Raw genomic sequence first — 14126 nt, 5'->3', positions numbered from 1 at the left:
GATAATTATTAGGGGAACGTCATTGTTGAATGGTCGCACTAGGCCGATTTTTGCATATTTTACATAACTCATCGATTATCACCAACATTCGTATCAAGTTTATAATCCAAAAGCATTCAACAGAGATGTAGAAACTAATGTTAACCAACCAACTTGTAGACGTCAAAAATAGGACTATGTAATACAGCATATGTAACATTTGATTTAACAATAAACCCTCATTTAGTCATTGATTCAAGTTCACATTGATGGCCTTTATTTTTTCATTGTAGTTTTAGCATAAAAATCTTAGTATGAAAACAATTGCGTAAGTATAAAAATTTAATTACGTAGTTAAGAAACATTAAATTCAGATTAATCGTTTCTTGAAAAGTCAATCTATTGCATTAAATGGTATATATTTTATAATTACACATATAATACACATCATGCAATCTACATATATATATATATATATATATATATATATATATATATATATATATATATATATATATATATATATATGTATATATATATATATATATATATATATATATATATATATATATATATACTAATATTAAAATATTTTTAGCATATTTAACAATAGTTTCTACATTTCTTTTTTTTTTGCAAAGGATAGTTGCTCGAAATTTAGTGAACAATAAATAGACTGGAGTGTGGTAAATAAAATAATTAAAAAAATATTGACATAATAAATAATTATATAAAAATTCAACTCAATAACAATAAGAAATATAAAAAATTCAATTAAAATTTATCTAGAAATATCAATCCAGTCTATTCGGTATGCCTAGTATATTACGAGCTGTGCGCAACAAGTTATGTTCAAAAATCAAAAGTCTCTTCGACGTCTTCGCTGTTGGTCAACTCCTCCCTGCTGGATGTTCCAAATCGTCGGAATACGTGGTTGCTCGGATCGGTGTCGCTGCTGATGTCGCTCTTTTCACGCACAGGACACTCTACCTTAGCAAGAGAGTGGTTGCTGAGACCCAAGCACCGACATTCGCTGCCGTCCAAATGATGATTGTTACGAATCGACTTGTCCAGTGTTTCAGTCGACGGACTCTGGAATTTGATGTTTTCTTTTCGTTGCGTCAAGTTATCTGATAGCCGCAACGGAACTGTGATGCCGCCAATGTCGTTCTCTAGAAGATAATATCCTGTGGGTTGCTTGTAGGACCTCTGACCTTCGCTTTTAGTCTGGACTAATTTTCTGTTTGCAGTGACTTCTTGTTTCGGTTTGTTGACTTTGAGTGACTTTTCGAGATCGTGTGACCGTTGTCTCTGATGACCTTTGTGCCGTCTATCGATCGAATCTATTTTGTTGCGTCCCCTAATATGTTCACCGTCGAGATATTTAGTGAATACTTTATCTTTGAAGTCGCGCATTACTTCATCGCGACACAGCGTATCATCGCTGGATTCCATTGCCAAAGAATGAGTAGACTTTTTCTCTGAATTTCGTTCACCGGAGTGTAACTTTTTGGGTAAAGTTTTATTTTCAGTTAACTTAGCTTCGCTACTAGATGACTGATCGAGCAATGCCTGACTTATAGAGAGATAATTGTCATTATTTGTGCTAATGAAGTGACAGAGGCTACCGTTTTTGTTTCTAGCTCCGCAATTGGCTATTTGTACCATGTCTTCGGCTGAAATTTGAAGAGGCGTCTTCCTCGCATCCATTAGAGGCGATTTTGCAATGTTACAACTGCGCATAGAACAACTCATATCTTTTTCTTTGGCAACGTGTAAAGGAAGTTGCATTCCCGTAGACGGATCGATAATATTCAGAGAACCTCTTCGTTTAATTTTGGCACTCTTAGAGGCGCTCTTGCGACTCGATCTACGATCGACGGTTAAACTGTCTACTCTTTTCGGAGTCTTGTTCTCTCTCCATTCCTTGGCTTGCATTCTGATTTTGATCGCTGCAGCTATTATATCACTGTTTTCTTCTGACGTCGAACTAGTTATGCTATTCTTTTTAGGTAATTTTTGATCAGTAAGCATAGAATATGGATAATTATTCACTAAATCTTTCTTGGCAATTGGGCTTCTTTCGGCGCTGTCGGAACTATCGTGAGTCAGAGGCGGCAATACTAGATGGGGTGGTCCTCGATATTCAGTTGTATGACGTCGCATAATTTTTTCTGTCTTTCGCCGTCCACTTTGCATTCTATTCGAGTTATCTTGTAAGGCTCTGTTTTGAGAAATATTTTTACCATCGCTGTCTTGATATTTAGAATTTGACATCTGTTTACTTTCCTTAATATATTGATTACCCATGTCAACATACTGATTTCCAGTCACTTTGTAAGGTTGATTTGAATTTTTCATAGAATTTTCAGTAATAAAAGAATTGACATTATCAGTATCGTTAGAACACCTTGACATAGATTCGTAAATTTTAGTGGCAGACGAATCAGATTTTTCATTTTTGATATATTTCTTATCAACTTTGACAGTTCTGTCCAAAGTCCCCTTACCTGATAAATGTGGAAACTCAGCTTCAAGCAGATCTATTTCGCACAAATACGCATTTACCAATTTATCGCCTTTATTATAATCAGATTTGTATGCAATGATATTATCAACATTACTCGAGCATCCAGACATGGATTCGTAAATTTTGCAACTTGACGAATCAGTAACGTTAACTTTATTTATCTTTTTATCAGTTTTAATCGATTTTTCGGCAGTCTCTTTATTGGAAAGATGAGGAAAATCAGTTTCAACCAAATCAATGTCATATAAACACCTATTTGCTAATTTTTCACTGCGAATAGTCGCTACGGAATGTAGCCTGCTATAATTTTTCTCGTGTTTTTTTCCGGTGGCTTTGGATAACGAATCAGTCTTGCTATTCCTTTTTCTGTTTAAAATTTCCACATTAATTACCGAACCCTCATTCTGGTATTTGTTTGTTTCATCCCAGAATTGAGGATTATCAGCTTTTGAATACTCTTTCCCTTTTGCATTCGGTTCTAATACCGGAAGCGTGTATCGGTTGTATGAATTGTATGAAAAATTTTCTTTACTCGCAGATTGTATACTGTTATTAGATATTTTACTTTCCTGATATGAATATGGCAAGCTAGATAGAGACGAATCGTCAACATTTGCCACTTGGCGTTTTATTACTTTTCTCGTTTGATTTTTGTACGATGTTTGACGGCTATCATTGTTCGATGAATAGTCAGTGGGCAATGACAGCAACATTCGCTCTTGTGAATTTGAAGAAGGTTGCAGATGGACATTGAAGCTATTGTGACGACCGACTGGTGCAAGAGAAGATGGTCGCGGCGGTACATCATGATCAAGGGAAAGAGAATGAGGGGGCGAACGTGTTAGTTGTTCGTCTGCCTGCATGGGCAGTCACAGTTTTAGCTCGTTTGCTATTTTTGATGCAATATTCTTGAATCCTATGCTGGTACCTATGGCAACATATAAACAATAAAATCATTGAATCTCAATTTAAGACCAAACATAAATATTTAATAATATTATTTCAATTACCAGATATTCTTTTGAATCGAACACCATTCAGTGATAACCTTGGTAATTTACAAACTTCTATCTCCCACTGAACCAAACTGTCTGTGTTTGGATCACCATGCACACACAAAAGAAGAAACCTGAAACATTTACAAATATATGCCAATTAGTAATTTTTATTGTAAAATACATATGTATTACAAGATGACTATATTATAAGACTGAAATAAACCAACCGTTCTCTTTGTTCGTAGTCACAATTGTTGGCATCTAAAACCTTTCGAATCTCGGCCATTATTTCATTGGCATCTCGAGGAGAAGTGGTTTTCATACTCCAAGTGAATCGAAGAGATCTCGGTTTTACTTGTTCATCATTTCCTTGTCTGCAGATAAAACAAAAAATATACATAGAGGTACACAACTACAGCTAGCTGTATTTAATCATACACACTAAAATAAATGTAAGTCTATAATTTTTCAATCATAACATGTACATGAAATATCTGACAGACATTTTATTTAAATATAAAGTGGTTCTGAAAGCATTTTTCCTGGATAAATATGTCTAACTTATGGACTGACCTGATACATATGAAATGTATGTCAATCTCGTTTGGAACAAATGTTCGTTAGAAAATTCATGTATTAATAAAAAGGGTCTAAGTATGTGTTTCTCAAAGTCGTATTACTTGAGTAATGTTTTTATACAATTTTATAAAATTTTCGTTTATACTCTACTCCGAAAAACACTGCCCTAACTCACTAAAGAAAATTAAGCAATGATAAAAATAAAATAAAAACTTATATTTTTATTATCTGAAAAGCTAATCTATGCAAATTGAAAGATCAAAAATGTTTTGATTCATTCAAATATGTATGATAAAGCCAAGAAATAATAGTTTACTGACAGTCAGATTTTAATTCAAGTATATATAAAGATCATTGAGAATACGAAACAAATGTTAAGATTGAAACGGTCAATAAGCGCATTTTAAACAAATAATGTAATCAGGGGTCTCCAACCCTTTATGTTTTATGGTCACGCATTCCAAGGATGAAATCTATTTGAATCGAAGAACCACTGAAAAGTATTATAAGGAACTAAGCAAAATTCGAAAATTATATTGCTATATAAATATAAACGGTACGGTAAACGGACTACTAGTCATATGTGAACCAGTCACAGGATAACCGGTCGCTCTAGATCGGTCACACGTGATCACCCGTCACACTAAAACTGGTCACACCCAAAAATTCGACCAATTTTAAATTTTTGTGTGACAAGTTTTTTCGTGACAAATTTTCGGGTGTGACCAGTTTTCTCGTGACCAGTTTTAGTGTGACGGGTGATCACGTGTGACCGATCTAGAGCGGTTGTCCTGTGACCAGTTTTAGTGTGACGGGTGATCACGTGTGACCGATCTAGACCGGTTGTCCTGTGACTGGTTCACATTTGACTAGTAATCACCGAACCAAAAGGTACAGCTCATATTATTATAATTATTTCATAATATATCAAAAACATATATTCAACAGTTGTTGCATATCTGATATGCAAATTTAATAACATACTCAATTGTAAAAGAATATATGAATCAGTTTAGTATTTCAAGCACGTTTCTATAAGAATATGAGCATTTGAGAATTCCAAACTGAATATCCTATGTAAAAAATGGATTATTTGTAAGTAATTTGGTAGTTTTTGTATGTAATCAAAAGAATTCTCATTTTATAATATCAAAAACAACTGAGAACGTAGGTAGCCAGTCAAAGAAGTGAAAAATGAAAAAGTTGTGATTATTGAAAAAATAAAGATAAAAAAGAATTGATAGGATAAAACCAAATGAAATGACGGAATAATTACCCGAGCAAGGAGTGAGGTGCGCCCAATACAGTCTTGGGGCCGTTACCATCCATAGGTCTACAACAAAACAAATAACACGAAAAACTAAAATTTTGGAAAAAAGCACAATAATAAAACAAAGACATAAAATAATCTTCAGAAAATAAATTACAACGGGGAGAGAGAAAAAAGGCAGAAGTATTCGATAAATTCAACTTAAAAAATATAATATCTATAATTACAAAAATATCAAATCTGAAATTATTCTTCGCACCCTTAAATCCAAGTGTGTAAAGAAAATTATAACAATGTATACATCGCTCAGAATGTAAATCATCTATTTGTAGTCATTATTGTATTAGATTTATAGTTAGTTCAACCGCATACACCACAATTAAAACCCAAAATTAAAAAAAAAAAATTAAATCTAATCAATACAATACACTATATTCGAAATAAAATTATAAAAAAAAAACCATGCAGAAATATTAGTTCAATATCATCTTCATTTGGGGTCATTCAAGCTAAAAAATTAAGCTGGTTATGCTTTAAACAATACGATATGTTTTACGGATCAATTTCACATACTTTGAATGGCTTTAAATATTAAAAAATAGTTTCATATTTCTCTTGCAGTTTCGAGAAATATTTGCAAATCATCTGGCTAGTAGTTAGGTTTATAATTAAACAAAACACATTCTTATATAAAAATTATCGAAATATGTTAGAGACACCTGATTTTCAATAGTAAAAAAAACAACCCACAAATATGCTATGCAATTAAAACATAGAAAGCAAACCTGTGTTATAATAAATATGAAATTAAAATTTCTTCTTTTCACAAATGTTTACAACAAAATGCATTTACAATGTTAAAAAATTGCAAAGTTGTTATCAATTGTGTGAATTTGAGTACACATTGACTACAAACCTTTTTTGGACGTCTGGTTGAGAGAAAATTCTCTGTTTGCTTGGATGACATTGACCATCGCTGAATATTGACAAGCTATTTGAGAAATTGGAAGTGGGACGAAAGGATGTAACCATGTATAATGGTTGTGACCATTGTAAGGATTAAAAATAATTGGAGGGGAAAAAAAATGGCATCGGATGGAAGTATATTAGAATATTAATAAAAACCCATCGAGTAAGCATTCAAATTATGGGATAGTGTGAAAGAATACGTACCAAAAGCCGTCGACGAATATGAGTGACACATAGAAAAACAATCATACACACATAGACAAGTCAATAAAACAATTTTTAATGCATCAGCAGTGAAAGTCAAAATATATATAGTAATAATAAAATAGAAGTGTAAATGAGTTTGTTGTAAATGATTGGTTAAATTCGTTAATGTGACATCAATTTACACAGTCGATTATGTGAGTTGCAACATGAAAAAATGATAAACGCAATGCAGAGTTGTACAGAAAGATTTCCGTTATAATTTGTGATCGAGTTTGAGAATTTACAATATTGGAAATTCATACAATGAAATATTTTCATACAGGTATTAATAAATAGAAAAAAAAATGAGGTTAAAAAATTTAGTATCGTTTGGAATTCCGGACAGTGGAAAAAAGAAAGGCAAGAAAAATCGGGAAAATCGGCATTGACGGATAATAGGAAAAAAAGAAAAATAAATAAATAAATATCTCAAGAATAAAATAGTATGAACATTTATAAGAATTACTGATATATCAATCCTTGATCTTTATATTTGAAACAATGTTCAAATGTATGTAGTGTGCTTTCATAAAATGTATATAATATATTACGATCGTTTCCTGAATCAGATATAAATAATATGTTATATAAATATAACACGAGACAAGATAAAACGTGTTAAGAAGAAGTCAATAAGGATCCACAAAACTTTTGATAATTGAATTGACCTGTCGCACCCCATCAACGTCACTATGAGAAAAAAATGGGACCGCTGGTGTATGTATACAAAAATATATGATTTTCTAGTATGTTTATTGAAAATGTTTCTACAAATTTCTTTTTGTATAATGTACTTTTCTACAAATTCTTAATGTTATTTAGAAAATGCACCAAATACAAGCAACATATATTGTTGCTAGTCTTTCTGTTTTTATTTTATACCTCATTTGAGTATAAGTATTGCAGTGCTAACTGTACAAGTCGGAACTCTTCACATTTTATTATACAATTCTTCAACGAAGGTAGAAAGGAACCCATATGAAACGTACGAGTCATGAATTTTAAAGTTAGCACTGCAATGCAATACATATATAGAGAGTTCTCAGGTTTATTATCAGTGATTCAATTGTGTCTCATTTTTAACAACATGCACTCTGGTTCTTTGGAAATATTTTCCATCACTGTATCAAAATTAACTATGAAAATTAAATTAAATAAATTCTTTTACGTAAAGTTGAGAAATCTCCATACAAAGCACCAATAGATGTAAAATGGATTCAATTCTCTCTCTCCAAGTTTTTAAAACTTGTCATAATAAAACTATAAGTATTGTCCTATGTTAATATTTTCTATTTTCATGTAAATAATAAAGGAAAATGAGAGTATTTTACAAATTTAATTTATGCAATTGTTTGAATGTATTGAATAAGTTTAAAAAGAAATAAAATACCAGAGACTATGACTGGAATATCTTCAAAATAAATAAAGACAGAAATAGCCTACCGGACATTAACACGAATTATTTATTAAAGCTGCGAATAATTTGACTTATAAATATCAATTACAGCTTTGATATCTATAACAATAAAAGAGAATTGAATTTTTACTATTAATTACTAAACACAGTAGAATATCGACTATTAACATGATAGCGGCAGTGTTTTCAACAGTAAAATAAGGAAAAATTATAGTATACAAATAGCAAGTTTAAAATTTTTAAAAAGAGCTTTTCGATAGTATTAATATGGAGTGATATGTATTTGAAGATGGTAGATAAATCGGTATACAAAGACTTAATTTCAATTTATTTAAACGAAGCAATAGTCAACATTTTACTGTTTGCGCAAACACATAATCTGCGTTCACATACACGTTATATTATTGCAGTCAAGTGTCAATATTTCATAAATGACTAAATATATCTTATAAAAAGTGAAACAAAATAAAATAATAAGTAAAAATAAGATAGAAAATGTAAAAACATCGCCGGTTAGAGCAACGACCACCCCATATAGACTTTGAAAGATGACGAACGTGATATTTGATAATGTAATGAACCTTTGGAACAAAATTGTAATAATAAATTCGAAAAGTCTATTAAAATGATCGCTGCTTATTGCACATAGTTAAAGATGCGGAAGTCTTGATGTTTTTTTTTTCTTAAAAGAACAGTCTATCAAAAACATCGACTTGTATCTTAAAATTAAAAATATCATAGTAAAAAATTAAATGGTGGTATTTCAGCATCTAAATAAAAAATGTATGTATTTGATTCTGTCACAATACATTGAAAAGTATAATAAAATATGGAATATAGTTTGAACGGGGAAAACGCGATGTAAAATTTTCAAAACCTAATTAAATAGATGCTGAAACTCCGGTTTATATAAGAAAATAATTTAAATAAAACAAATATCACTTAGTTTTTTTTCCACTGCACTCTTGACATCAAATAAACACTTTTCATTTAAAATATCTACACTTTAAATAAGTTCATATAAATTTTATATGTAGTTTCTCGCTAAGAAAAATCAGCAATATCACTTTTGATTAACTCGAATATTTAAAACTCATACAACCAAAGAAAACAACACAAGAAGACTATTTCGAAAATAATGATAAAATATATGACTTAACCTCCCCTTTTCCAAATTACCAACAAATCTTATTAATTTTTTATAAAATACTTCACATGAAACCCTAATGAATCTGCCATTATTGCTGGTTATAAAAATAATTTTTGAGTTTAAACACTCATCAGCGAAGCGAATCAACTGCATTAACTTTGGGGAATTAGGTATACGTAATACGTAATATTGATTTTCTTTCGAATGATCCAAAATAAAACTGTCGATTGTTGAAAAGTTGTGCTAATCTAAGATTTCTACCATACATATTGACATTATGTCTGATAGATGAAAACTTTATCATAAATAATCACGATAAAATTATAATTATAGTCTTACTATTAATTATATGAGAAATGCTATCTATCAAAAGAATAAAATGATAATATACTAAAAGTGAACAAAAAATGAAATCAAAAACTTTTACGCCACTGATAGGATGACCCAAGTGAAATAATTTGCACATTTGTAAACATAATTTAATGGTTCTATTTTGGGCAAATACTTTAACAAAAATAATCCTAAAAATATAGCAAAGTAAATGAGATCATGGATGAAGTCACAATGAGACTTATGAGTACTTCCACAAAAAATAAACAAAAACAAATAAAAATGCAACATTTAAATACTTGTCTAACAAGCATACTATGCAAATTTTTCCATGTATAAGCATTATTATAATTTTATTATAAAAATCAAATCGTCCAATAAGTTTTTAGAGATGTATGTATCACAAAATAATTTCAAAAAAAAAAAATCACAAGAAATGTTTCAACTTATGTACAAAAGAATTAATTACAGTAAACTTTGATTGTCGGATCTGAAAGAGGTCCATTGCATTTCAAATAAATTATGTATAAAATATTATTAAAAAAGAAGATTAAAAAAAAAAAACAATAGTCTTCATCGTAGTTTAAAATGCAATTGGCTTGCATTGTTCTGAGGAATGAGTCATTGGTCGAACAAGACGTCCTTGATCCGTTCAATCTCAAGGGACCTCTCTGGATATTTTCTTGGCCAGGATAGCCACAGTTTGTTGAGAAGGTGGGGACACTCGTCCCCAAAGGCCGGTCAGTGATTGTGATTCAACCTGCGACCGAATTTTATCATATGAGCAATGGAACCTATCTCATTCCCATTTAAAGTCATCGGAATCTAAATTAACAATAGCCTAAATGGAGTTTCCCCGACTAAAGATGCACAACACTTAATTACTTTGGAAAGTCTATATCCAAAATAGAACCTTAACACGGAGTTAATATACACAGATTAGATATTCACATATAACATATATATACATGTACGTGTGATCAAATTGGAAGCAGTGAAAAATAAATGACTGTATGCAACTAATTGCTTGCCACTTTCAATTTTCACCAATGATTGATATAAAGATTGAGCATACGCTTACAAATAAAACACATTAAATATTAGAATCAATTGTAATATACACAACAATCAAGTTGTGCCTACAAAACTTTACGATATATATATATATAAAGATTAATGAAATCCAAGCATTTTAATTACAAATGGTTCCGTCTCAGTGAAACTTCTGTGACGTTAATTTAAAAATACTTGTTTTTTTAGCCCAATATTATCGATTTCTCTACTAAATCTACTAAAACCTTACAAGAACCAAACATACTACGAGAAATAAGTCGAGTTTATGAGTTAAAATCAAACTTATTCGCATTTTAAAGTAACTTTTGTCGATGGGTAAGTTTTATCGGTCAATCTGATTCTTCAAGAAATCAGAAATATTCATGTCCTATAATTTTGCAAGTTTTGTGGATCAATATTTCATTATATTTTAAAATAGCATAATCATTTTCCCATGTATTTGAATTGATATACACTCTTATCATTTTCCAAAACACATGCATTTCATCGACGAATGCACATGTGTTTATCACTGAGGATGCACAATCCTTAATAATATCCATAAATAGATATTGGAAAAGCTAATAATAAAATATTTAACCAATATTCATACGCTCAAATAAAAGAAAAATAAAGAATGGTATATTGTACAATAGAAACTGATTTATTAAAATAAAACGGAGCGAACACCACACATTGGTAGAGTGTGCATGGCACATTTTTTGAAACTTTTCATTAAAATTAATTCACAATAATTGTATGCCCCTAATAATGTTGAGCCTTAGAAAAAAAATAATCGATCCCATTTAGAAATCAATCATACAAATCAGATAATAAATGCACATGCGTGCAAAAGGAATATAAATAAATTCAGACACCCGTAAAATTAAATTAATACATTCTATTCAATGATGAGAAAATATGAGGAATACGAAAGGGTTAGATTGGTATTTTCATTTTCTAATTAAAATAACATGTAAATGGGTATATATTCCCCTTATTTTCTTGAATCCTTCAAAAACAATCAATCATAAGCATCGAATTTAAAAATGAGTTTCATCCATGTGTGCTTTGAAACAAAAAAAAATGTGAATATGTGTAAAAAAATATGCAAAAACAATTTGATCTGCTTTCTACGAAAGAATAAATAATAAAAACAACAAAAAAACACTTTTTGAGTTGATCATATACCGTTGTAAAAAAAAATTACCGATAAATTTAGAAAATTAATAAGTTAAACCAATAAAAAAGTGATTAATGATAAATAAATGAAAACTCACTTTTAAAAAATATAAAACGAGCACAAAAATCCCTTACTTTGTCATTCAAATAACTGATTTAAATAAATGACAAATTAATAATTTCATATTAAAAAAAAAAAACCATTTCAACATTCACTTAAACCTCATATGTAGATTTAAACACTCATCTAGTATGTGTGTGTATGTTCAACAGAAGCACTTACTAAAATGCAATATTAAATCTGAACAAAACATAAATTGGAATAAAAAGCATTGTGCATCCCCAGACAACGGAAAACTTAAAAATATTTATATATTGTTACAAACTTATCCGATGATATTAAATGAAAAACAATAAAACATGTAAAAATAAAATTAAACAATAAAAAGAAGACAAGAAAAATATGTAATTTGAAAATTAAATAATACGCTTATGTATATTAATTACTGATGTGTGTAAATTTGTAGCATAATAAATTTTTTACATTAGTGTTGTTCAATAATCTATAATAAATGTGACGAATAGGCATAAGAAGCAATTACATCTAAGCAAATTGTACTCATCAACTGTGCCTTTTTGTGTTTTGTGTAGAAAAATAACATGCCTTACGGAAATAATACATAAAAATAAACAGATATTTATGTGCAACTACAAAGGAAAAATCTGGATATTGCAAAATCTAACTAAAAACACAATCCAAATATAATTCAAAATATTTAGAAAATTACTATCGACGGTAAGAGACTCACGATTGTAATCAAGTCATCTATTTCAACTTAACATGCAAAGCAGTTTGTATTGCAGATTTTAAATTACATTAAGAGCAATTCATTCAAAATTGATGCACAGGTAAACAGAAATAATGTTTTTTTTTTTTTACTTGACAATGTTTTAATGAGCTTGAACATTTTTAAATTGTGGCCATTCGAAAATATTGCATTTTATTTCAATTGAGGGCGAAAAGGTAGTGTGGTTTTAAAATTGTGCTGTTTATCAAATAAGAAGTAGAAGAAGGATAGCTAAATACCATACAGAATATGAATCAATATAAGAATTTTGAAAATAGTAATACCAATCTAACTTCTTTATATAATAAATATATATATATATATATATATATATATATATATATATATATATATATATATATATATATAAATGGAGAAATCAAATTTAATAATATTATATAATATGTACATGTTAAGGATTAGTCAAAAGGAAAATTCCATACAAGATATGGAGTTGAAAAATTTAAATAAATTTTCTGAAAATGAGGTTATTATATACAATATATATATATATATATATATATATATATATATATATATATATATATATATATATATATATATATATATATAAATAGAATTTGGAGTTAAATAATTGAAATACTCAATGAGATGTAATATATTATATATGTATATGTAAATATTATATGTACATGCAATATGCAAAGCGTTTCAATAAAACTACACATTAATAAACTCTAATCATTTGATACAAAAATTTAAATGTCTCTCACTGTATTTTACATTGTATCTAAATTGAAAGACCGACAATGTTACCTAGGCACTATATAAACAAAATCAAAAATGATCATTATAAAAAAAATAATGTGGCAAGACATAGATAGCATCAAATTACTAATGTTTTTCTCTTTTTGCTAATAAAGTATCCATAGCATTAATTAAATGTATTTATTTGTGTGGGAAACATATATGCTGTTTACCTGTGCTGCAAACAGTTAGTTATACTGCATCAAAAATTGTTAGTAAAATGGGATGAAGACTACTTTTGAACACATTTATATATTCAAAGAAGGTTAGTTCACAAATGTACACTCACCGTTTACTGAACCTCGATGACAATTTGGAAAAAAATGAAGGTCTGGCGGAATGCGGCGATCCATCTCCGGCCGCTCCATAACCACCGCCTATTCCGGCCGAAGTGTTCCGAGGTCGAGTTTGACCTGAAATTTCCATCGCACGTTAAGCAACTACGTCGTATACGACTTGACGAGTGTTATAAATGAAAAGTAACCTGAGTGAAAGGTGGATCTTGAAGGTACGTTTCTTGGAAAAGCCAATGGTTGACGAGTGGTTGAATTTACAGTGGGATTCAAGCTGGAATAGATTATGCAAAATATTAATATCCACATATTAAAAAAAAAAAAAAATGGTACACATATGTATTGCGAGTTATTCAACCTTCAACACAAATAAAATGATTCAATAAAACAACATTAAAATATATTAAAATAACAAATTTCCATCACCGATAAAACAAAAACAACAATTTTTCATTACTTTACATTTAACTGCTGTTGTAAAATATATATCATATGATTTAAATAGCATTTACAG

General features: G+C 29.6%; 1 protein-coding gene across 22 annotated transcripts in view; it reads right to left on the bottom strand.

Moving 5' to 3' along the window:
• Positions 1–614: 614 nt before the first annotated feature.
• LOC143909524 (serine/threonine-protein kinase MARK2-like) overlaps positions 615–14126 on the bottom strand; it is a 78728-nt gene continuing 65216 nt past the window's right edge. For 11 of the 22 annotated variants that reach the window (XM_077427557.1, XM_077427558.1, XM_077427538.1 and 8 more), the window contains 6 exons: positions 13804–13886; positions 13609–13732; positions 5363–5419; positions 3735–3881; positions 3520–3638; positions 615–3437 (listed from right to left, as the gene is read on the bottom strand). In XM_077427557.1, the coding sequence (XP_077283683.1) occupies positions 3379–3437; positions 3520–3638; positions 3735–3881; positions 5363–5419; positions 13609–13732; positions 13804–13886 (589 nt within the window). In that variant the 3' untranslated portion in view covers positions 615–3378. Of the gene's footprint in view, positions 3438–3519; positions 3639–3734; positions 3882–5362; positions 5420–6272; positions 6348–13608; positions 13733–13803; positions 13887–14126 lie in introns of all 22 variants that reach the window. The other 11 variants (XM_077427554.1, XM_077427556.1, XM_077427547.1 and 8 more) reach the window with 2 other exon arrangements.

This window comes from Arctopsyche grandis, chromosome 3 (assembly GCF_051622035.1).
Source record: "Arctopsyche grandis isolate Sample6627 chromosome 3, ASM5162203v2, whole genome shotgun sequence".
Lineage (NCBI taxonomy): Eukaryota > Metazoa > Arthropoda > Insecta > Trichoptera > Hydropsychidae > Arctopsyche > Arctopsyche grandis.
This window is presented reverse-complemented; position numbering and strand designations above follow the sequence as displayed.